Here is a 24,045-nt window from a genome sequence, read left to right on the forward strand (position 1 = left end):
CAGCGTGCCTCTGCTTGACAGAACCGACTCCAAATTGCTGTTTACCCATAACAGTCTGTTCCTACAGCTGGAAAGATGTCTCTGTGTCTTGGTGGAGATGAGGAGGGAGAAATTAGGGAACAACTTGGTTTGCTTTCTATTTTCTCTTTTCCCAAACCATTTGTCTAGAAAATTGTCCAACTTGCCTCTTTGGCTCCTTTTTTCTTACCAAAGCACTAAGAGAAACTCCAGTTCAGTTAAAAGGAGCATGCTAAGAGGGCACCTCTGCCCTTACACCTTCAGTATGGTTTGCAGTGATGTGAAGAACAGTTTTTACATTATTACTAGAACCTTGGTATTCTGCCTTCCATTTCAGTACTGTAGAAACTTTCATGTGGTTGTTTTAGCTCCTCTCCACTCTTTCTTCTCCCCTCTCTTTGGTTGTTTTAACAGATGGCTTACAAAAAATAGCATTTAAAATTTTCCATCTGGAATGAATGACACACTTTTCTGATGTGATTGTGTCTGATGTAAAAGATTAGTCCCCAAGTTCCTCGAACCGCAGAATCTTTGCCACTCAGCGAAGTAGGACCAAACATGTCTTTGTGCTCTCTCCATATTCTTTGTATCTCCAAGGTTAGGATGTGTTGGAATGATGGGATGGTAACTCAGGGATACCGTGCTAGAGAGCTCCATTTCCTTTCAGAAAGTGAGACTGGGAAATAGGAATAGAAAAACAGCTCTGAAATTACTACTAGAGAACATGATGGCCCATGAAAATGCAATGTGTTTCACGCTGTAATGTTTCTGTTACTTACTACAAAAAGATAACTGCAGGAAGGTATTTTACAGCAGTGTTATCTTTTTTCCAGTCTTGTTGGTTTAGCTTCCACCCGAGTTGTTTTGTAATCTTGCTATCTTAATTTCACCTAAGTTGTTTTGTGACACTTGGCATGGGAAAGTAGACTAAATTTGGCACATATGATTCCTGCTGGCCATTTCACGCTTGGGGAAAAAAACAAAGCTAGGTTTGTTTTCACGCACAATGCTGCATGTGCTACATTTCAGATCTCCGAAGTCTCTGCCTGTTGAAATAGACTGCTGAGCCCTCTGGGGTGGGTCAGTGTTTTGTGTGGTAATATTTGAAGTGAACCGGCATCCCAGGCTAATGGAGGCTGGCCACAAGATTTTAGAAAGTCCACAGTCCTCCCCATTTTTTCTTGTCACTGTCCCTTTGTTTAATCTGTGACAGCCTATTAAAAATGCAAGAATCTTGAAACAAAAATTCTAAATAGGTCTCCTGAAATGCAGAGGCTTGATAAGGCTGCTGTAGTACATACAACAGAGATGCAAAGTTGCTATTGCAGCAAAGCTAAAACATGGGAGTCCTGTTGGTATCTGTCACGGTCTCTCACAGAAGATTCACAGGTCAGTATAGAAATCTGTTAAATAACCACATAGGACATTACCTGTACAGTAGGTCTCAAACAGGAGGACCCTAACTGAAGTCCTAAACCATAACATCTTATTTGCGGTAACTATTAGCAGTTACAAACCTGGATAGCCTCATTTTTCATGTAAGGCTCAAATTCCTCTATTAAATACCTTGTTCTAAAAATCTAGATGAACAAATGGTTCTGCTTACTGTCTTGGAAATTCCTACTTTCTGACTTTATCGAAGTGACTTTGTTCCAATGTTACAGAAGAAAACAACAACGAGAAAAAAAATTTACTTTCTTGTGACAGTTTACCTTTGTGTTTTAATGTGCTGTTCTTTGGTTTACTTGTATACAAGAACATAACAGGAACATGGCTTTGTCTTAATCACTCCGTACCTATCCAGTCTAATTTCACAAAATATGCTAGTTTATGATCATCTGTATAACAGGTAAGAAACAATAACCTTCACAATTCTGTAAATTAGCATTAATCATGTACTGTATTTCTGATTTTGTTTATGAGAAAACAGATTACACTGACTGTTGCAGCAACACCACTCAGCAGCAGTAGATATGTTTTCCTTAAATATTTATCCTCTTGTTGTTTTGTAAGAACCCTATCCAGTATTCACTGGATATATCACTATCATTATCATTCCCTGTAGTAACAGATAGCTTACTATATTTAGCAGCTTGACCAAAAATAAAACAAAAATAAGTAAAACTAAGTTGGTTTTTTGTTTGGTTTGTTTTGTTTTTTTTTTCAAATAGTGCAACAGGCATGAAGAATTTGGGCATCAGTGAAAGCATAGGTGCTGCACTTCAGTTTTTTGTGTATTAAGGGCTTGATTAATCTAAGAACCTCATGCCCAAATCCGATGTAGTGCTTCAGGAGAAGTGCCTGTTCGGAGAAGTGATAACAAACCTCCACGGGCTGAGTAACACATAGTGCTTGTACTGTCAGTGTACACGTGCCGTGTCTAAAGCATGCAGATAGCCAGGGGAGCTAAAGAAGAAAACATTGTGCAGTTGTGTACATCAGGTTGTAGGCTGAAAAACATTCTGAATTAGTATTTTATTTAGCACAAAGCCAATTATCCTTTAAAAATATTGTACCCAGCATTAACTAGAGGTAGGTCAGAGCAAGGAAACACCTGCTTTTGCTGGGTTTATACCCTGCCTAACTTGAAGGCAGCCTTGGTTTCTTTAGCCTTTCTGCACTAGGAAGACATACGTTCTGAACAGCGACAGTGTAGGTAGACAGATAGAGTTGGCAGCAAACAGGCTGTTCTTTCTGCTCCTGCATCATATTAGATTAAATTATTGATCATCAGAAACACAGAGCCTCTTCTTACTCCATTAAGACTTATTTCTCATATACTTAGGGTTCTAATCAACACAACCTGTAAAGGATCAAAATATTTTCTGTGTTTTCTTAAACAAGATGCAACTGCCATTTGATACTAACAGCAGTGATTTTGCAATAAATCTTGCTTGTATCCCTGAGATAAGTAGCTCCTGTAGCGTTTTTATTATGGGAGTAATTAAAATTTACAAATGTTAAAGCTTAGGAGAGGGAAAAGCTTTTCTGAAGGTAAGGTGTCTGGGTTTGAATTGTATGAGAAATAAACTGTTCTGTTGCTGCAGAATTTACAGTGTAATCTGTTCATGGCCACAGGATTGTATTCCAGAACTAAGCATCTTAGATGTTTTTAGAATACTAGTATTTTTAGGTGTGTAGCTACTGTATTAATATGTAAATACAAACCGAGGCAGGGATTGAGCATCCTGACTTTGCAAACTGAAGCAACTGTCCTTGCTTTGAGCAGAGAGATTGAGTAAGAGATTTCCTGAGGTCTGTTCCGTGGTGGGTGATTCTGTGATGCTGTTCCTGAATAACCATGAGGTGTAAACTGGCCAGCTCAGTTCAGTGGCCAGTAGTGCAATTCTTTAAAAGTTATGTTACATACTGATGTTTCAGTCAAGCAAGTTCTCCATAGACCTAAACAGCTTTTTGTATCTCCATCATACGATCTTTGATAGAGGAAAGATGGGCATTGGTAGAGTCTAATAAAGTATTTGTCAAATAAGTAAAAGCATGGCTAAATATTACCTTGTTTACATTATTTGTTCCTTTTAAAAATCACCAAAACTTTTTCCTCTAAATTGAATGAAAATGTCACAGAAATTGCTGTTTACCATTGTGCCAAAAATGAAGATACCCTGAAACAGGATTTATATCTGGATCAAAGTACCCTGGCCTTTCATACTTTTCTCCCAAAGTTAAACTACTGCTTTTGACTAGGATATTAATTCTTTTTACACACAACCTTCAATATGGGGTGGTTAACTTGCATAAAAGAGCAGCATATTAAGAATGAGATCCAGTTGCATATAGTATTAGAAATTCATTCCCGTTAGAGCTCAGCATATATTTAATAAAATCTATTAATTTTATTGATAGTGCTTGATGTAGACAGTAATTGAGTATTTTTCTCTGTGTATTCTGTAGTATGTCTATCACTTGCAAAAGTCATCCAGTGCCAGGGCCCTCTGTGTTGAAGGCAAATTTAACTGAGTTTGCATTAGGTTTGGAGGTTGTGCTCTGACTTAATAGTGTATTAAGAATAGTTTCGATGTGATCCATTACATACCTTCAGGCAGTTTTACTGCTGACATTTATACATTTATCTAAGGAACAGGTTTTTATTGCTTTTTTTTTTTTTAATAGAGGAAAACAACTTTCTGAGACAGCAGAATTTTCCATTCAGCTGTGCTGAGATGGATACTTCAATTTTTTGTGGTTTTTTTTTTTTTTTTTTTTTTCCCCAGAAAGAGAAAGCAAAATAAAACCAAATGCCAGAATAGGTAAAATACAGCAACAAAAAAAAAAAAAAAATTGCTTCTGCTGTTGTGGTAAAGGTTGTTATTATATGGTAGACAAGTAGTAAGTGGTGCTTAGCTCTTTCCAATTACATTTTCTTCATTTTTTGGTCACAATAATGCTGTGGTCTTGCACATGGCTTCATCCTGTGCAAATTCAGAGGTGCTTCCAATATCAAAGTCTAACTTATAGACTCTAGAAAGCAGCTAGATTTTATTTTGTCTTTGAGTTTGCATCAGAGAATGAAGACATTCAGCTACAAATGAAAAGATGGTATGAGAGATTATCATAAGATCATCATAAACGGTGACTGATCTGCTGCTGCACCTCGCAGGAGCAGGTCCTTCCTCTCATAGTACCTGTTTGGGAAAATAAGTGTTACTTAGGTATGTGACATCTTGGACTGTTACAATGTGGGTATTTATACCAGGTATTGTTAAGTGTGGGGATCTGGCTTTTAATGATTGCCTTGACAACACACAGGAAGTTGGTAGCAAGGCCACACATGGAGCTCATCCGTTCCTGTCTTCTGCATGCGAGCTGTGGTCATGAGTAAAACCTGCTCATCAGTCCTCTATCTCTTCAGTTTATATTCTGTAATTCCTTTGGATGTGTATTTCCTCCAAAAGCTTTTTCAGTGCTATTCCTAAATTCTTTCTTTACCACTCTCTTTTCCAGCAGTTCAGTTTTAGAGATCTTTGCATGATTATTGTGAATTTTTACGTGCTGTTCCTTCTCATGCTGGTGGAAGATGATCTGTTTCTGCTAGGATTTAACCTTAATAATTACCCTATTCACACCATTGCTTCCTCCAGTTATTCCAAAAATAATTAAAATGAGAGCATAGACACAACAGAACAACACTGTTTCTCAGTAGAACCACTATTCTTCTCTATTATTAATCTACTTGCAAATTTCAGTTCATATTTACTCTGTCAGGTCTTGAAGCTTCTTGCTAAGCAGTGGGTTTCATTGAAGTTGATACTGAAAATGCCCTTTTACAGTGCTCTAAATTAGATATGGGGGAAAAGGTTCTACAAAAATTGCTGATAAGCATGAAAATCTGGTCTTTGAAGACCAATTTGATAGGATATTTGGACATATATATCCAGTCATAACTGGCAGCAATTATATGAAAAAGTCGATCAAATTGCAGCCCTTCTTTCTTGATCCAGCATGTTAAAGAAGACTGAGCCCATGTCGGAAATTCGGTAGGAGTCTGAGGATCAGAAATGACAATTCTCTCCTGATGTGCTTTCTCACGCTCTGGGACTTTGGTCATGTCTTCATTATTTCATACATTCAGGTTACAAACGTGTTAAATGGGAAGATGCAGTACAGTGACAATACTCTGTAACTTCTTTATTGTTCTTCTGGTTGTTCATACGTAGCAGAATAGCCAAATTTCAGTAAAGGAAAAATATAGAAGTGAGAGCATTACTCAAAGCCTCAGAGAACTGACAAACGACAGTGATGACGGCATATACTTTCAGATGGAGTGAGGAATTCTAGTACTGGAAATGCATGAAATGACTCAAACACATTTTCAGAACAGGAAGCATTAACAGTTCATAGATTTTAATCATTGAATATTAGTGTTTTTCAAGAAGGTTTTTAAGTGACATCTGAATTGATAAATTGCCCCCTCTCATTGAAGTGGGACGGGATATTTTTTTTTAAAAGACAACTCTAAATGATTGTGCTATTTCATTAATTTCTTTCATGCTCTGAATGAATCTTTCTGTTCGTTAATGAAATATCATGAGGCAACAATCTATATTTCAGTTAGCCTTTTGCAGCACAAATATAGAACTACATGCCTGTGAAGATAGAGGCCGCATGGACTGTACGCATTGTGCACATGTGATGTGTTTGGATGGCAATATCAAATAAGCAGAAATGCTGGATTTGGCTCTTGATACCGATATCTATATTTTTTCCCTTATTATTGAGATACCACACTTGATGTGACTGGGAACAGATTATAGCATATTAGTGGGATTTGTCCTGTGATTCTGTTAAAACCTTCTAGTTTGCAGCCATACTGTGCCATGTTTAAATCTAGTCGTGTTTTAGATACAAGCGGATCCGTCTATGATATCTTAAGCTGCTATTTGATTTATGTTTAAATTGCAGCTTGTACTATTTATGTATTTTCACATAGGTTTACTTTTGAAATCAGGATTTCTTTCCAATTAGTTTTGTTGCAGGACATATAAATGCCTCTGAGTACAGCCTCAGGAGCATGGGACATAGTGAGTGCAGCAGTGGCACTAGATTTGGGACTTGATTTATTTCAACTGCAGCAACAGTGGTTTAAACACATGTCAAACAGCTGCTGCAGCTTCTCTCATCAATAACCTTGTTTCAACCCTGGACTGATGTATTTGGTGTAGATGATTTTGCTGTGGGGCAAGGTGAAGAGTCCTGCCTGTCTAGACTGTGATGAAGGCAGGATTGCAGCAGGGCAGCTGGCTCCTTAGTCTCTCTGAATTAAAAAGTCATGTGGAACTTCCTGAGGCTCCACGTTTGTCTTTGGAATTGTCACAAAAAAGCTTTAAATGTACTTTGACGGGCCAAGGCAATATCCATTGGGCATGAGGGATGTGCCTGTTTATTAGGAGACACAAGGATGAGAAACCATCATGGAGATATTTTCTGAAAAGAAAGAGACTGTGTTGCTTTCCCCAGACGAGAGTTGGAGAAGCAGCTTAGAGGCAGCATGGTGGATACAAGTGCTGAGGTGTCTCCTCAGACCAGCAGAGCAACAGTTCAGTCACCTTAGGTTCAAAGTTTGCATCTCTTGAGCCTAAGGCAAACACACCGTCTTGGTTCATGATCCAGAAGCCAGTTATGTAACTATTGTGCTGTCCAGGAATGAAAACAAAGTTTCCTAGGCCAAAAGACTGGTTACCAAGTTGCCCAGACGTTCACTGGGTACCAGCATCATGTAGCTTTGAGGGTGAGGAAGGATGAGCAGAAAGGTTTGCTGTGGGAGGCTATATTTGGGAACTAGTTACTGTTGTTTTTCTAGACTGCTTTGTCTACTGTCATGGTGCGGTTTCCTCTCTGCTGTCAGTAATTATAGTAATAGCATTGATTTAATCCTTTCAGTCTTCAAAGAACTGTTTGAATAATAATGAGATAATTCTCCTGATCCCTGGAGAGAAAAATAAACATTATTAAAAATAACCAGTCTTACTGCAAAAGAGATAGATTTGGCAGCAGCACTGAGGGGAAGGGGAAGTCCATTCCTGAGATTGGTGCACGTCAGTAGGCCATGTTCTGTTTGGATGAGTAGCTGTTGATAAAGGAGGAGGAGTGTGGAGAAGAGCATGGCGAAGCGGCAGGCCGGGCAGAGGCCAAGCCTCAGCGGGATCTTCACAGTTCAGCAGTTCACTTGGGGGTTGTGCCATTGGGCTGCTCAGAGGATTTTCAGGATTTTCTTACTCTTGCCTTCATGGTTGCTTTACTCCTGCTATTTTAGTGCCTCCTAGTTTTGTATTGCCTGAAACTAGATCATGTATCTGTTGCTGAGATTTGTATTGTTTTCCAGGTTCTAGCATACAGATGCCTTGATCGTGATGAAAATTGGAGATCCTTTTGTGGTGGTGATGTTTCACAGATAGGTTTTCTCCCTGTGATGCAACTGCTATCTCTGGCTTCCCAGCTGGATGCCAGACTGGGTTATTACAAGGTGTTTTATTATATCAGTGCTGTTCTGTTCTCTCAGTTCTTCCCACCCTGAGTGATTTTGCTCAAGGTTGAAAAGATAAACTGTCAGAAGTAGGATAAAAAACATTGGATGCTTTTGCTCTCATCTAAAACTTAGATCCCTAGTCAATTATGCCGTTTGTCAGTAGCTTTTTGCTTTATAACTGCTTTGTGTTGTGACATAATTATCTCAGCATCAGGCCAGTTCTTCATTTGCTTTACACTGACACGTCTTCTGTGTCTCTAGTGATGCAGTGTCAGCACCAGAGGAGATGTGATTAAGGGTATTTACACAGTTGAGCATCAGTGTATTTTATGGATCTTCAGCATATCTCCACTCAAGACAAGTCTTTTCTAGGTTAAAAAAAAATTCTCAGTCTGTGCAGTTTTTCGTGTAAGGAATCACCATGTGTTTTGTACCCTTCTTACCACCCTTTTCTATAACTTCTTTAGTTGTAAGATGTAAACTAGAACTACATCTAATATTTGTGAAGTGGTTGTGCCATGAATTTATACAGTTACATAATTAGTCTCTCAGTTTTCTATAACTGTCCTATTAATTTCCAACTTAGGACTTGGTTTTTTTCCTCTCTATAATATTAACTGTCTCAAATTACCATATTGTTTAGAACTTTATTGACCTGATTTTTATTTTGTTGATGTAGGAATATAAAAGTAACAAGATAAACTTTGAGGCAATGACACGAGTTACTGTAAAATTTGGCAGATGTAACCAAGTCATATTTGAGACTAAAACCTTGATGAGCATCAGAAAGAATTTAGACCCTACTTACATTTCAGTGTTCTTACTCATTTCTCTTGTCCACAAGCTAGATAGTAACTCAGGCTGGTTTTATAATCCAAATGTCGGTAGACCTGTGTTGTACTTGCACATCAGCAGACATACAAGATTTCTATGTTTACTTTTCTTTAATTGCAGGTATATATGAGCCGGCATTTCTTGTATTATTGTGGTGAACCTACCCTGGATGTGAAGATTGCCTTTTGTCAGGTGTGTGTTCCTTACAGGTAAAACAAGGTACAGTACATACTTTATTTTTGCAGTTCATGCCATAATAATAGAAGAAAAAATAGAAGTGAATTTCAGCAACTTACTGCAAGTAACTGGTATTAAGAATGAGAGTAAATATAAAAAGCAGAATAAAACATAACAGAAATTATTTTTCTATTTATTTTGGTTGTTGTAGTTTTGCTCTTGAACATTCTTACTTTTGTTTTGTCTGAGGGGTTTTTTAGGTAAAAATAATAGCAGGGTTCAAACAGTAAAATATGTTGGGTGTATGATTCTGAATCTGTTGTTTGATCACTCGATGATAAATCAAACAGAATAACTGTACCTACACAGATGCTTTCACAGAATTATGCAAATTAAAGCTATTTTATATTAGCGTTTGTTTTTGTGAGACAGAGCCTTCTACATTGTAGTGTGTGAGTACAGTTTTCTGTCCCTTAGTCTAGTGAAGGGATGATAATTGAAATTCTGGGGTTTATATTGTCTCCAGTTGAACACAATGTGCTATGTGGGTTCTGATGTCATGAGACTGAACACAATGTGCTATGCAGGTTCTGATGTCATGAGACTGCACTGTAGCCCATTCTGTATTTCAGAATTACCCTTCAAATTCTTTGGTCACAATGGTTATAAATATAGAAGGCTGAAACTTATTTTGTGAGATGAAGAAAAAATGTATTGATTTGTTCAGTTTTTGATTCCGTTGTGTAGATTCTGTTAGATAACATATATATGAGTATGCTGGTTTGACTGAAAATGAGTTAGTTTTCTTTGTGCAGCTAGAAACCTTTCTTTTTCATAGCTACCACTCTCATTATTTGGACTTAGTTTGCGAACAAGAGATAACACCCCAGCACAGAGCTAATGTTTTTAATTGCTCTGGTCTGAGAGCCAATGACACTCTGAGTGCTCTGCCCTCAGGTGTGAGGTACCAAGGAAGGGGGCATGGATGGGGCAGAGCTTGACTGACATCCAGACTGATCAGTGAGAGTATTCCATCCCATTAGCGTCATGCTCCAGGTATAAGGAGAATTGGGCCTTCCAGTTTCTCTCTCACTTGCTCTTCCAGGCATTCTTGCTCTTGCTTGCTCTGGTGCGCAGCCGGGGGAGTTTTGGCTCAGGACATTTAGTCCGGCCTTTTGCCATTTTGCAGAGGCCTCTGGGCTTTTCTGCCTGTTTTTCCTTTTTTCTCACTTCTGGATTGGCTGTTCAGGACTGGGGTATTACTTGCTGGGACTGGCTGCTTAGTATGGATGGAGTTCATGAGGAATTGCCTTGAGTATCTTTTATTTCTATTTTTTTATATATATATATATTAGTAGTGTATTAGTATTTTGTTATTTTATTAAACTGTGTTTATTGCAATCCAAGTTTCTCCCTTCCCTTTTGACTCTCTCATCTATTGGGGGGGGCAGGGAGGAGATAAGTGAGCACCTATCGTGGTTGTATTGCTAGCTTGGGTTAAACCGCGACAATGAGTTACAAATCTACACACGTTTTTCCATTATGAATGAAAAATTACTTTTTTTGCTTACTTCTTCTGAACAGTGTTTTATGTTTTAATTCTGTCTGTTTGTAATATTTTCATGAGATGGGACACTAGCAGTCTAACTAGCTAGAGAGACATTAGGGACATTCTTCATTTTTTGAGGGGTAAGAACAATGCCACATTCTTAGAAATGGAAATCCATTAAACGCTGCTTTTTTTCACTTTATATTACTTCTGGGGTCCAAGTAAGTGAAAGCAGAATTCTAAATAAGAAAAGGGCTATTAGCTGTATGTAAGCATTTAACACCAAAAAAGTGACAGGTGTTGGGAGTTTCATTTTGTGTGTTTTAACTCAAGAGTACTAAATATTTGTCCTGCTGAGAAGGTTGGCTCTGCACTTGTCAACTGTCAACTCTAGGGTGGTTCTTGGCCATCCAGTTTAATCTCTTTAACTGTCTTTTCTGTCCTTTTTTATCTCCTATTCTTTATGTGCGTATGTTTATCTAACTTACTTAATTTTTCCTCCATTTTTGAGAAAATAAAGGATTTTGGCAAACCTAGTATTTTTGTGCTTTTTTAAACGGAGGTGGCTTGCAAAAAAATACTCAGAAATTTGCAAAAATTGTAAAAAAAAAGGGGGGGGGGTTTCCTTAGGCTGTCTGAAGAAGAAGTTACTGATTAAAAAGTTACTTTCACTGTGCAGAATACAGTTTTTGCATAGCTCTGCTTGCCATCTTCCCTCTCCCTTTTCATTGAACAACAGTAGAGATATACAGAAACATTTCTATTTTACATGTGCAGAGGAAAGGTACTCTTAATGATTTCCTTTTATATTCTGTCCTCCTTTATTCTGGGCATCAATCAGTGTGTGACCATGTATGGCCAATACTATCTGTCACTGCACTTCTGGTTCTTGATTTAGATTGTAGTTGAAACATGCTGCTGTAATTGTTCCCTTGCTGTTCCTGTAACTTAATAAAAAATGTTCAGAGGAACATACAAAACTCAATGTGTTTGCAATGTTTTTGTTCAAGTATATATGATGAAATGAACAGCATTTTAGTTGATTTTTTTATAACTGAATGAAACTGTTGTGTCTTTAACACTGACAGCAGGTACCCAGAGAGGAGTCATCCAATGAATACATGCAAGAGCTACTATTGAGACATTGCAGGAAACAGGATTTTATACTTCAAACACTTATTGCAGAAATACTTTTCAGACTGGCTGGATGGTCAGGCCCAAAGAATTGTGGTGAATGGAGTTAAATCCAGTTGGTGGCCGGTCACAAGTGGTGTTCCCCAAGGCTTAATGCTGGGGCCAGTGTTTAAAAGATGTATAGAAGAGCTTCTTAGGGACATGATTTAGTGCCAGAGCTAGGTTATGGTTGGACTCAACGATCTTAAGAGTCTCTTCCAACCAAAATGATTCTGTGAAATAATCCAAAGCCTGGTGAAATTGGAAGAAAGATCTATTGAATGCACTAGCTCAGTACCAGACAACATGTGACCTGCAATCATTTTTTGAGATTGCAAATGTGTTGTATAATCGGAAATGCAGTTACTGAACTGGCACCAAAAAAATGATTCCTAGGGTTGAAACATCTATGTATCAATCATAGAAAGCTTCTCTGTTATGAAATTAAGAACTCTTATGTTTTAGTAAGATCTGTAGCAACAGGACAAGTGATGATGGTTTTAAACTGAAGGAGGGGAGATTCAGGCTGGATGTGTGGGAGAAATTTTGTGACTCATGTTTACCACATAGAAGTTCTGTTCCCATTTGAATCTGTGCATCACTGCAGACTTTGTACAAAATACAGAGGTTGTACTGAAGTGTCTTTTAAAGGTACAATATTGAAGAGTACTCCAGTAATTGTTAGTACTGTGGGCATATTATTCTTATAATAAATCTTTGTGGTGATGTCTCTCTCATGGCATAAAAGACATAGGTTTTGGTACTGTGAAAGAACGTGACATATACCTAATTATAGGCTGTTCCTCTTGATGCAGAGCTTATGTTATCGAGTACACTAGTTTTACATGATGAAGTGCTAACTCAGCAGGAAAAGAATCTTAAGTGGAGTAAATATGACATTTTTCCACATTCACAATATGAAAACACCTAAGTCTGGCATTACTGTACATTGCTAGTCAAATGATGTTCTGAAATGGCCATCTTTTTTAAGGTTGAGGAAAATGACATCTGCTTGTCTATTGTAATAGAAAGGTAGGAGAAGATTTCTTTTTTAGGTTTACAGAATCTCATTAGACTTCCATAAGGGTGATATCACAACAGGTTTTATGTGTAGGACCCTACACATTCTTATCGAAGTACAGCAAAATGCAAGGTAGTATATTCTGGGCAGAATAGGACATTGAGATGTCTAAAGGATACTAATTGGGTCATCCATGTTTCCTTCTTTTAGTTGTTTATATATATATATATATATATATATATTTATATATTCTTTTTAACAACATAATGTCTATAGCCTGTCAGACTTGTCAAATTTTCTGAACTGTAGCTGCATAGGTTACTTTTATGTAGAATACAATTCTATTATTTTTACTTGGAGCATTAGTTCTGAATTTTCTTGTCTTTGAAAAACACATCTTTATTATTAGAATTTTTATGTGACAGTATTTCTGTACTGCTGCAACAATAATTTTCTTACAGAAAAGCAGGACATGTGCATACTGAGATGAGATGTCAGGGATCTGGTCATGCACAGTAAGAAAACATATCATATTAATCAGAAATGTAATTTCACATGCTAATTCCTTGGTATGGCATCATCACTAGTCTTTATTGCCTAGCTTAAACAGTTTGATATCTCAGATAGAATATGTCAGCGTTTTTCACAGAATCACGCAGAATCAGAGAATGTTAGGAATTGGAAGGGACTTCGAAAGATCATCCAGTCCAGTCCCCCTGCCAGAGCAGGAACACCTAGATGAGGTTACACAGAAAGGTGTCCATGTGGGTTTTTAATGTCTCCAGAGTAGGAGACTCCACAACCTCCCTGGGCAGCCTGTTCCAGTGCTCTGTTACCCTTCCTGAGAAGTTCTCATATTTAAGTGGAACCTTCTGTGTTCCAGTTTGTACTCATTGCCCCTTGTCCTATCACTGGTTGTCACTGAGAAGAGCCTGGCTCCATCCTCCTGACACTCACCCTTTACATATTTATAAACATTAATGAGGTCACCCCTCAGTCTCCTCCACGCTAAAGAGACCCAGCTCCCTCAGTCAGTGCTTTTGCTTACTCACATTGGAATTGGTGCTGTATTGATGACTACTGAAAAACCTTAGAATGAAATTTTAGTTTACATGTTGAGGGTATTTTTGCAAACTTCTACTAATCTCATGCTTTTAAAACAACTCAAAATAAGACCATTTAAAAAAGCTTTAATTTCTCTCCAGATGTCTTTTTTTCCCCTGTGTTCTGCAAACTTGGGTTATTTCCAAATTCATGCTTATCTGTCTTGAACAAAATGTGTGTGGACTTCCTAGATGCAATACTTCATCAATAATAATTTTAAAACCACATTATTTTAGAAAACTTCTACACACAGAAAGACGAGCTTTATTAATTGCTTTGCTCTCCATTGATTGGTTGATTCATCTGGACCATTTTTTAATTATATCCCAACTTTGATCAACCACTTCAATTACAATTTCAACTAATGCTTTAATCAGATTGGGTGGAATTATTATTAATACTTTAACCATTAAAGAAACTTGTCTTGCTGCAGAATGTCCTATAATTATGTCTTCAATTTAACAGGAGATTAATTAGTATTCCTAAGTAATGAATGAGCAGTGACCTATATTGTAGATTTCTAGGACGAAAATGATACTTTGTAGTAACAAGAGCTGTCTGTTTCTAACAAAATGTGCGATTAAATTATTCGTCTCCTCATAGTCATTATTTGTAAAAGAGAGAATCTTTGTATTAGCTGTTGCCTTCACAGTGAATACTGTAATTATATAATTGTATTGAGGTAGGGTTTTTTTTAATATTTCATCTGTAGCATAGATACATGCCTCTTTACCCTTCTTTTTACAGGAAGCCACGATATGCATTGGGGTGTAGCGTTTTGTGTAGTCAGTCTTCTTACTACCCTGCTTGCATACTAAAAGAAAATTTCTTTAAAAACACCCAGTATTTCACTGCAGTTACAGTTTCCTGAGAAGTGTAAGCCATTTGAGATATAGTCTTACCAATACATGCAATAAATACAGGAGCTGTTAATCCCATCTTGGCTCTCACCGTGTGTTTCTATGTTCCCTTCACTACTATTGATAAGTTGAGTGTACTTTCATTTTTTAGTGTTGCAATGTTTTGGCCAACTTTTAGTGATCCGATTTCTGTTTCCCAATCTTAATTGTATCTTGCTTTTCCCCACATTGTTGCTTCTCTTTCAAATCTGGGGCTATGGAACAAACAGCTTAATACAAACTGCAGTGTTCCCTCTCTTCTCATTTCTCCTGTGAGAAGTGTGTGCAGCCATTGCTTTTCTCTGTTTGGACACAACTTCACAGCGTGTCTTTGCTGCTTCCTATTTCTGGAGCTGTGCTTGAATAAGATGGTTTCCAAACATCTTTACCTTAGCTTTCTCACCTACTCTTAAATCTTTATTTCCTGTAGTTTTGGTTACATTTTCTGTTTGGATCACTGATTAAGTTCTTGTCTATAAAGAAACCTCAGTCTCAAGGAATCTTTTCTCTCAGTGTTTCTTCATCAGTCTTCTCATCCTTACTTTCTTTGTTATAATGACCAGGGTTGGATGCTACCTGTGTGTCATTGTTGACTTTTTTTCGGGCATCTATGGAATGAGGAATCATTTTGAACTAGTTATTTTGTTGTGCAGATACTCACATATTGAAAATCTCTTAGAAATCTGACCCAAAATGAAGCAGACACCTTTGGGTCACAGTGACTTCTGAGCAACACAGGATACCCCAGATATGAATGAACTACAAAAATCTCGTGCCTGTAATGAAGAAGCAATTAAAAGTAGTTAAAGCTTAGTTGAACATGTGGAGGACAAGTGAAGAATATGTAAACAGTGCTTTGTTTTGTGTTTTGAGAAGATACTGATGGAAACAGAAGGCAGACCTACTTGTTCTTGTATAATCAGAACTAAGAAAGAGCCAGTTCTAAAGCTACTGGGGTTTTGTTATCTCAGAAGAGGTTATACAATTACAGTGTATTTAAAACAAACCGAAAAACAGCAACAACAGAAAACAAGAGGAAAAATAGAAATCAACAACAACCAACCAGCACTTATGAGTAATGTACTCCATTGAATAAGAGTTTTAAATAGAAAAAGAGTACTCAATTGAAAAAGAGTTTTAAATAGTTTTAAAATAGAATGAACAAGCCAATATAGTAAAAAAAAAAAAAAATGATTAATCAGTTAAGGTTAACCTGTTTGCGACGGTCAACTGGCTACTTGAAAGGCTGACTTCATAATGGAGGGTAGATTGTGTCTGGGGGCTAGGGCAATACTGCTGCAGAGAGATTGAAAGAAGGCAGAGAATTAACCTGTGGGGAGGAAAAAAAAAAACCTACTCAAAACACACTAAAATCAGGAAGACTGTGTGACTAATATAATCCTTTTGGGATGGGGGTGAGATGGAAGAATGATAAGATAAAACTCTGTAATACTACACCCGAACACACACACACTTGATAAAAACCCTATTTTTTGCAGGTGTCTTGATCACTATCTGTGGACTTTTGAGTTCAGGGAGAGCCAGATTAAGTGAGAAGAAGTCTCACTTTATGGTAAGCAAAACAGATAGTATTTCTGCAATAAATGTAGTATATATGGAATACACAATGAAAAAATATTTAATAGGTCTTTCTATGCAAAGATACTTTATATTTCTCAAGTGGGGTTTTTGAGGCTGTCCGGATCTACGCAGCAAAACCCGTGACCATTACATCCAAAGCAGAGAGGATTCAATAAATATTGGTTCATCCCAGGATCCTGGCTCTTAAATCTTCTGATAAAATTATGGCTGTGCAAGCAGGAGGCTTGCCATTGAATTAATTGCGTTGTTGACTTAGCAGCTGTACACAGGTGAAGCAGGGCTTACCTGTAGATACATTTTTGGAGCTGCCAAGAAGATTCTGAGGATTTTGTCATGTTTCAGAATTTCAATTTGTATAATCTCAGCATTGGACTTCAGGTCAAATTGTACTTTTAAAATGTTATCCTTTTGGATCCTGAGGGAGCCAAAGGCATCTGCCTCTGAAACATGCTGTCCTCCAGGCCAGTTTCTTTGTCTGAGATGGGGAGGAGACAGTGGAGGCCCCTGGGGAGTAACTGCAATTGCTGGCTCAGAACAATCCTCTCCTGTTCATCTCTGGGCACTGTGCCAACTGCAGATGAGGAGTCAGCTTTTCAGTCTTCCATCTCATTCTCTTCCTTGCTTGCATTCACACATCTGGAGTCATTTAGTTGTTTTCAGTAGCCTTGAGTCATAGCACCCTTAAAAGCTGATGTGTTCCTATAAGTACTTCTGTGTGGAAACATGGAAGGATACTAGTGTTGGAGTCATGTTTCCCCTCAGTTGATGCCTGGTAACAAACTCTGACAGCACTCAATGTCTTGGGAAGTGTGAAGGAGAGCAATTTAGCTTGAACTGCTATTAGCATGGTTTGTATTTATAAAAGCTTAGATGTATGAGGTACTAAGCTGTAAGAAATTGTGATATTTTGGGCTTCTCGAGAATAGGAGGAATGGTGTTCAGAAACAAAGGTCTGTCAGTGAAAAATAGTTAATGTAGTTCTTTTGTGCGGTAGAAATAGACAAACGTGGATCTAAGGAAACAACTCACCTCATAATACAGAAAATAACATCATTTTGTTTTTGTTGGGTTTTTCAACCCTCTCTTTTGCTCTCTATGCTGTAAAACAAAACAAAAGTAAAATAATGTGCCTTGTAGCTGTGTGTGAGGCATTATTTGAGTTTCACTGAATTTTTAAGTAGATGTTCTTTAAAAACAAACTATATGTTCTTGAAGTATTTAGTAATGGTGAGGGTATACTTTTCCTTCATCTCAAATGCTTGAGACTTGACAGTTCTGTTCTTCTCCCCAATTGCTGGGATATTAAGCAAGCGTCATTGCAGGTATGGCTATGTGTTCAAATGACCCAATAAGGAGAGCTATGTTTTCAGTTCTGAAAAACTTTTTCTTCTCTAAGTTTCTCAGTATAGTGGAAGGAGAATGGCAGTTAGGTCTGTGTTAGAATTTCTCAGTTAGTTAGTGTCAAAAGAAGTAAATGGTATGCGCATTCTTGTACATGTGAAGTAAAAATTAAGTTCCAGTCAGTATTGGATAATGAAATTGCATTGCCCAAACTTTTATGGAAACCAAGAACAAATGGCACTCAGATACATACTTTGTCTCTGAGGAATAATCTTTCATGTTACACAGAGATCTGTGAAACTAGATGTGTTTTGTTCAAAGTGAAAATAATAGAGAAATTTGCTTTTGTTTCACACCTGCGATGTTTATTATTACATTGGGGCCTCAGTATTGTGCCTTGACCAAGTTCATTTGAAGCTCACCTAAAAATGTCTGAACTCAGTGAAATTCACTTTCATAGAAGACCTGTGCAAGACCTTTTGCATCTTCATTGTGATATCCTAAGAAGTAAACCTGGTCACCTTGTATATGTATACCCTCCCTTTCCACAGCTAATTCTTCACGAAATGCTAATTGCTAGTTTCTTAAGATGTCAGTATCAATCAAATTTGGAAGGTTTTGGTTCAGGTATGTATACAGAAGAGCATATACTGGAAATTCATAGCCCTGTGTTCCTTTCTGCTGTCAGATAATTAAAGCTTTAACTTAAGCGGCTGGTACAGAACTTGTAAGCATTATATTATAGTGAAACCTCTTCCAAAATAGCTTACATGGTGTAGATGGGGTGGCAGGTGGCAAAAATAAAAGGAGGGGGGATGTTAACCACTAAACCAACACCAAGGTTTCTGGTAGGGGCTTGAGTAAGCACTGAAAATAGATCAGGACCAAAATGTGGTGTGTAGGTTTCTCGAAGATCAGCAATGTGGATTTGAAGGCTTTGAGAAGAACCTTTTCATCAGAGCTTGAACTAAAGCAGAGATTGAGGTGCTCTTATTAAAAGTATGATTTTTTTTTTTTGTTAACGTCAAAACCTTTTTAGCTGAATTTTAGAGTGAAACAAAACTGTCGTTTCATTGTTTTTATTGAGGAAGTGACTGTTGTCTCAACTGGGAAATGGTTCATGATTTGATTACATGTCATCTCAGTTTGGAGATCTGATCAGATAGGATTAATTCAATAACACTGTAAATTCATTGATTTGGGATTTGATTATAATTACAAACATAACAAAGATAATTATTCATCTCCTGGTTCTTATAAAAGTAAGCAGTATTTTGGGCTTATGCAGTAGGGTTATTGTGTTTTAATTTTGCTTATTTAGGCTTTGGTAAAAATAAGCAGAATATAGGTTTTTCAGTATTTTATTAGCAGTAGGATTTTAAAGGGAGGAAGCAAATCAGTAGATGATCTGGAGACTCGTTGGCCTGTCCAGAAAGCTGAAGTGTTTGTCACTCAAAGGAGGCATTCTGGTTTGGAGTGAACTTCAAACTAAATCAGCCTATCTTGAATTTTATAAGTAATTCTTGGTGTTGGTCTTTTCTTTCAAAGATCTTTATGGGTCACAGATTTTTTTTTTTTTTTTTTTTTAATTAGACAGACTCAAGAGAAAAATATTAATCTAAAAAGAAACAAAAAAGAGAAAAAAAAATCCAGAAAAATAAGATGGTCTTTACCTTTCCTGCTTGCACACAGTTAGGAGTGGATTGTTGTAGAACAGTCTGTTTTCCACTGGTCCTAGGGACACTTCTGTGTCTTACTGTTTGTAGTCTTCTGCGCCCCGTTGATCCATATCACTTAATTGCTGCTGAAGCGATTGCATACATTAATTATCCACACAACTGAGGTACTACAGAGTGGTTCTCTTGAGCTGTTTTAATTGATTTTTAAGACATTATTGGATTTAAAATAACCACCATCTGGAACTGCGGTAATTCGGAAATCGCACTGTAAGCTGCGTGGGATTCCTGAGGCCTGCAGTTCACAGGCTCAGTCTGACTTTAAAAAAAGCAATTTTTATGTGTACAGGATACTAAAGGCAGAATGACAAAGTGTCTTTTCCTGTGTGGCTCCATATCGTATGTTGAACTGTAGAGTAGCTTGGGAGTGGGGGTGAAAACAAGTCATGGCTGGCCTGGCTCACTCAAGACTTAACACAGTCAATCTGGCTTGTTTAAAAAAGTCGCTGTATCTGTATTTCCAGAGGAGCTAGCCTCAAGTCAGGATCACTAAGGAATAAAATTATTACACTGATGCTTCATATAACATTGGTTTCAGAGTATTGGGTGTTAATGCTGAATATTGTCTGCATTGTTCTGATAATTACATCAGAAAAACACAAGCTGCAAATGTGTTTGTCTAGCCAGGTGGAACTGGAATTATTTCCTATCTGTCAGGAGCATATTACTAAAATAAAGTCTCTCGGTTCCAGGTCTGTTATGAATAGCTGAGCTGGCCATATTTATGATCTCTTTTCATGTAGTGGAAGGAGTTTTAAAACTAAGGCTACGTACTGTGAATCAGATGCAGTCTGGAATGATGTCCCTTTTATATTGAAAAAATAATAGTTGCCAAATCAACTTTACATTTTTTCCCTGCCCCATCAAAATTCAACATAATATCCTGTAGTCTTATAACGTGGCTGATTATTCAGATTTTTTGGAGAAAGCAATTATAATAGAGCAAATAAGAAAGTTTAGAAGCTGCGTTTGCGAGGACTGAAAATTAATGCAGAGGCAGAGAAAGACACATACAGCAGGAAGGTATATTTGAGGTTTGCTTCTGCTTATAGAAGGTATTTGGTAAAGGCTTGACTTCCATAAGTCAATCGGCAAATACTTGAGGATAGCCCTGTTGTCACATGTCGAACTTTTGCATCCTGTGCTCAGCATCACATAGTGCAGGATCCAAAATTACAAACACTAAATTCCGATTTTTAGCTCAAAGTTATTAAGGTCTTTGCTGAACTGAGCCCACTAGTAGTCATGAAATAGTTCCAATGTAACTTTTTCTATTGTAATTATATGAATTTGGGCAAGGTCACAGCTCTGCAGTGCTGGCTTCAGTGGAAGCATGAAATGTTTACAGTAACTTGTCTTTGTATCATGAAAATTAGCCTTTGCTTAGGGCTAATGCATTTGTCAGGTCACAAAAGTAACTTTTATGTTGTTAAAACCCCAGAACTTGGGAAGATCTCCTGAGCTAGCGCATAGTCTCCATGATACCGAACCATGTCAGGCCACAGTTCATCTCATAAAGTGCTGTTTCTTCTGCAGCTCCTGTTGAAAGCTTCTCAGGGCCTTTATCATATGCTCAGAGAAAGCTTTAGCACTCATGTGAATGAACTTACGTGCTTTATCTGACCAGTGACAAAGAGCCTAATTCCTGTGTCTCTTGTCCCATTTCTTACACTGATCTAAGTATTTTCATTTTAAAATAAGGTGCTTATTGCAGTGCAAATGAGGGCAGAAGTGCTGAAAGGCAGAGACCAGTAGTCGAGGGTAACTGTCACAAACATTGGCTGGAGAATTTGCTAGCTTTCTTTCATTGGTGGCTTTTTACTGTAACTTCCTGGATGAAAGAAGGTTTGATACAGTCTTCGGGAGCATGTGGAGACTCATATGTAGATCTACGAAAATGAGTCTAAAATGACAATAACTTACATTGAAAAATTAGATTGTGTTTCATCAGTATTCTGATGTTTTACCAGCCTTGGTTTCTGTGTTTTTTCCCCTCCTCCCTTCCCCATTTTCCTTCTTTTGTACAACAGGGATTTGGGAAACAAGTGGATGTGTCATATATTGCCAAACATTACAACATGAGCAAAAGCAAAGTTGACAACCAGTTCTACAGCGTGGAAGTAGGTGACTCGACCTTCACAGTTCTCAAACGCTACCAGAACTTGAAACCTATTGGCTCTGGGGCTCAGGGAATAGTTTGGTAAGTATCAGCAGTTTTTCTTATGCTTTTAAATAGGATTTGCCTTTTACATTTCTTCACAGTTTGCAAGCCACAGACATTGTCTAAAATTGCAAAAATAGCAGTCAGGCAACAGACATCCTGAGGCAGAAGGAGTCTAGTGATTCTCTAACAAATTCTGCTGGTGAGAACGATAGCACTGGATTTGTTTCTCCATATAGCAAAATGCAACTAGCTAGATAGCAGGAGAAAGATCTTATCATAATTGACAACTGTGGCACTATTTCTAGAGGCAATGCAAATAATATCCCAAGTAAACCCTGTAATTTTAGTCTTTGTACAGTAAAAGTCACTGAGAGCAATATAGAGACCTGTCACATCCCATAACGCTCTCAAGTATTCAGAATGGAAGCCTTTTAAATTGAGGTAACTGCTAATGTTTCCTTTAGTCCTTAAAAGAGACATTACAGTGATGTGAATAATGCGAACGAAAGACACAAATGCAGTAGCTCTCCTAAATAATACAACAGGCTTATGGAATGCAAAATTATTATGTTCAAAGGTTGTGATACCCTGTTTGGCTTTTGCAGCTGCATTTTCAGAGATGGATTCTAGATTGCAGTGGCTTGTATTTAAACATCTATGTGCAGGCATTGGTTACCTGCTTAATTATGAGGTATTAGGGTAACTAACAGCACTTTTTATCTATAACTTAATCAGAGACGAAGTCTAATTCCGTCTGTTGTTTTTTTTCTGACTTTGATGTGGTGTGTGTTAGCTTACAGTTGGAGGCAATGGTAAAGTAACAGGTTCCTTTAATCCAGGGGCAAGTGGGCTTCCATAGATCATTGGCACTATAAATAGCAGTGTAACAAAAATTAGCAAGACATCCTTAGGTCTCAGTCTGCCACTTTGAGCATTCAGTATACTTTAAGGCCACACAAGTCCAAAGATTGATCTAAATTATTAAGTGCTTCATTTTGTATTTCAACCACAAAAGGGCTGAAGGTTACTTTAAAATCAGTTTTGGAAAAAAAACATACTTTGAGTCCTATTAATGTTCATTTTGCACTGTTTATTCACATTCATACATAGCAACAGATGTTTTTAGATGAAAATTATTTTATTGAACCTCTCTGCAGCTGAGTTGCTGTAGTGATCAATTATGAGCAGCAAAACCCCATAGAAATTAAGCTAGATAAAATCAGTAACATCCTGTGAATCTGTCTTTCATACTGAGTTGACAGACAAAAAATAAGAATACCTTAGAAATAAAACCAAGTGAGTAAACAAATAAGTTCAAGTGAAAATTAATGTGAACCTCCTGAAATGCCTGAGCAGCATGGAGAGGCCATAAAAGGCCTTTTACAGTTCGGTTGTACAGATGTAGCAGTATTACATGATAGATGGGGAAGATAATGAACTTTTTTGCTTAGTATGTATTATGTTCTAATCTACCTGTCATGAGCGATAATTTATCAGAAATACCTTAACAGACTGAGTGAAGCATGAAGAATCAATTAGTGAAAAAAACTGTGAGATAAATACATGTAGTTTAGCTAAAGGAAGACAATACATGATAAAATAATCTTCAGTTGTGTTTCTAATTGCAAAATAATTATATAGTAATAACAGTAAATTTACATAGTAACCTTAAATAGTGTAAGTTTCTACTGTAGAAACTTAAAGTATTTAGAAACTATAGGTATTTTGATGCATATAGGGTTACATCTAGAAAATCAATTTAGGGAAAAAATGTACCAAAAACCTGCCTGTTTGTGGAATGCTGCTGGCTGTGGTGAGGGAGTTGTCTTGCCCTGCTCCTCTTGTTCTTTCACAAAGAACTGTCGTGAGGAGGGCCTCTGTGAAAACAGTGGGAAAAACCTAGGTCATCATTTCTTTTAGATCCAGTGGTCCTGTTCATGCTGAATGACTTGTTTGAGGAGTGTAGCAGATCTGGGATGCAGTTCTGTTTCTTAGTGCCAGAATTTGCAGAAGTGCAGGAGCTGAATCAAGCAATGCCAGAAGTTGCAACCAGTGATCTGCTTCTTTACTAGTCTGAATTTTTGCAGCTGGCAAGTGCTGGAAGAGCTGAGCTGCTGATGACTTTTCTGCTTTTAGTACTCAGCCACACAACAGTAATTCCCAAAGGGAACTATTTAAGAGTAGCTTTTTCTGTAATTTAACGTAAAATCTCTCATTACTAATCATGTGCAAGATGTTCCATGCCTCAGCACTAACTTCAGGACCAAGCTCCACTTGCTTTTCTTAAAAAAAGGAGACTGGGGGGAGACATTTCTCACTGTCTACAACTACCTGAAAGGAGTCTGTAGCATGGAGGGTGTTGGTCTCTTCTCCCAAGTAGCAAGTGATAGGACAAGAGAAAATGTCCTCAAGTTGCGCCAGGGGAGGTTTAGATTGGATATTA

General features: G+C 37.5%; 1 protein-coding gene across 8 annotated transcripts in view; it reads left to right on the forward strand.

Moving 5' to 3' along the window:
- The window catches only part of MAPK10 (mitogen-activated protein kinase 10), a 161,352-nt gene that overhangs the window by 63,593 nt on the left and 73,714 nt on the right, over window positions 1-24,045 (forward strand). For 5 of the 8 annotated variants that reach the window (XM_071807961.1, XM_071807958.1, XM_071807959.1 and 2 more), the window contains 2 exons: window positions 8,957-9,028; window positions 21,469-21,638. The exons of 1 other annotated variant lie outside the window; for it this stretch is intronic. In XM_071807961.1, the coding sequence (XP_071664062.1) occupies window positions 8,963-9,028; window positions 21,469-21,638 (236 nt within the window). In that variant the 5' untranslated portion in view covers window positions 8,957-8,962. Of the gene's footprint in view, window positions 1-8,956; window positions 9,056-21,468; window positions 21,639-24,045 lie in introns of all 8 variants that reach the window. 2 more of the 8 variants (XM_065836860.2, XM_065836861.2) reach the window with 2 other exon arrangements.

The sequence above is a fragment of the Patagioenas fasciata genome, chromosome 4 (genome assembly GCF_037038585.1).
Source record: "Patagioenas fasciata isolate bPatFas1 chromosome 4, bPatFas1.hap1, whole genome shotgun sequence".
Lineage (NCBI taxonomy): Eukaryota > Metazoa > Chordata > Aves > Columbiformes > Columbidae > Patagioenas > Patagioenas fasciata.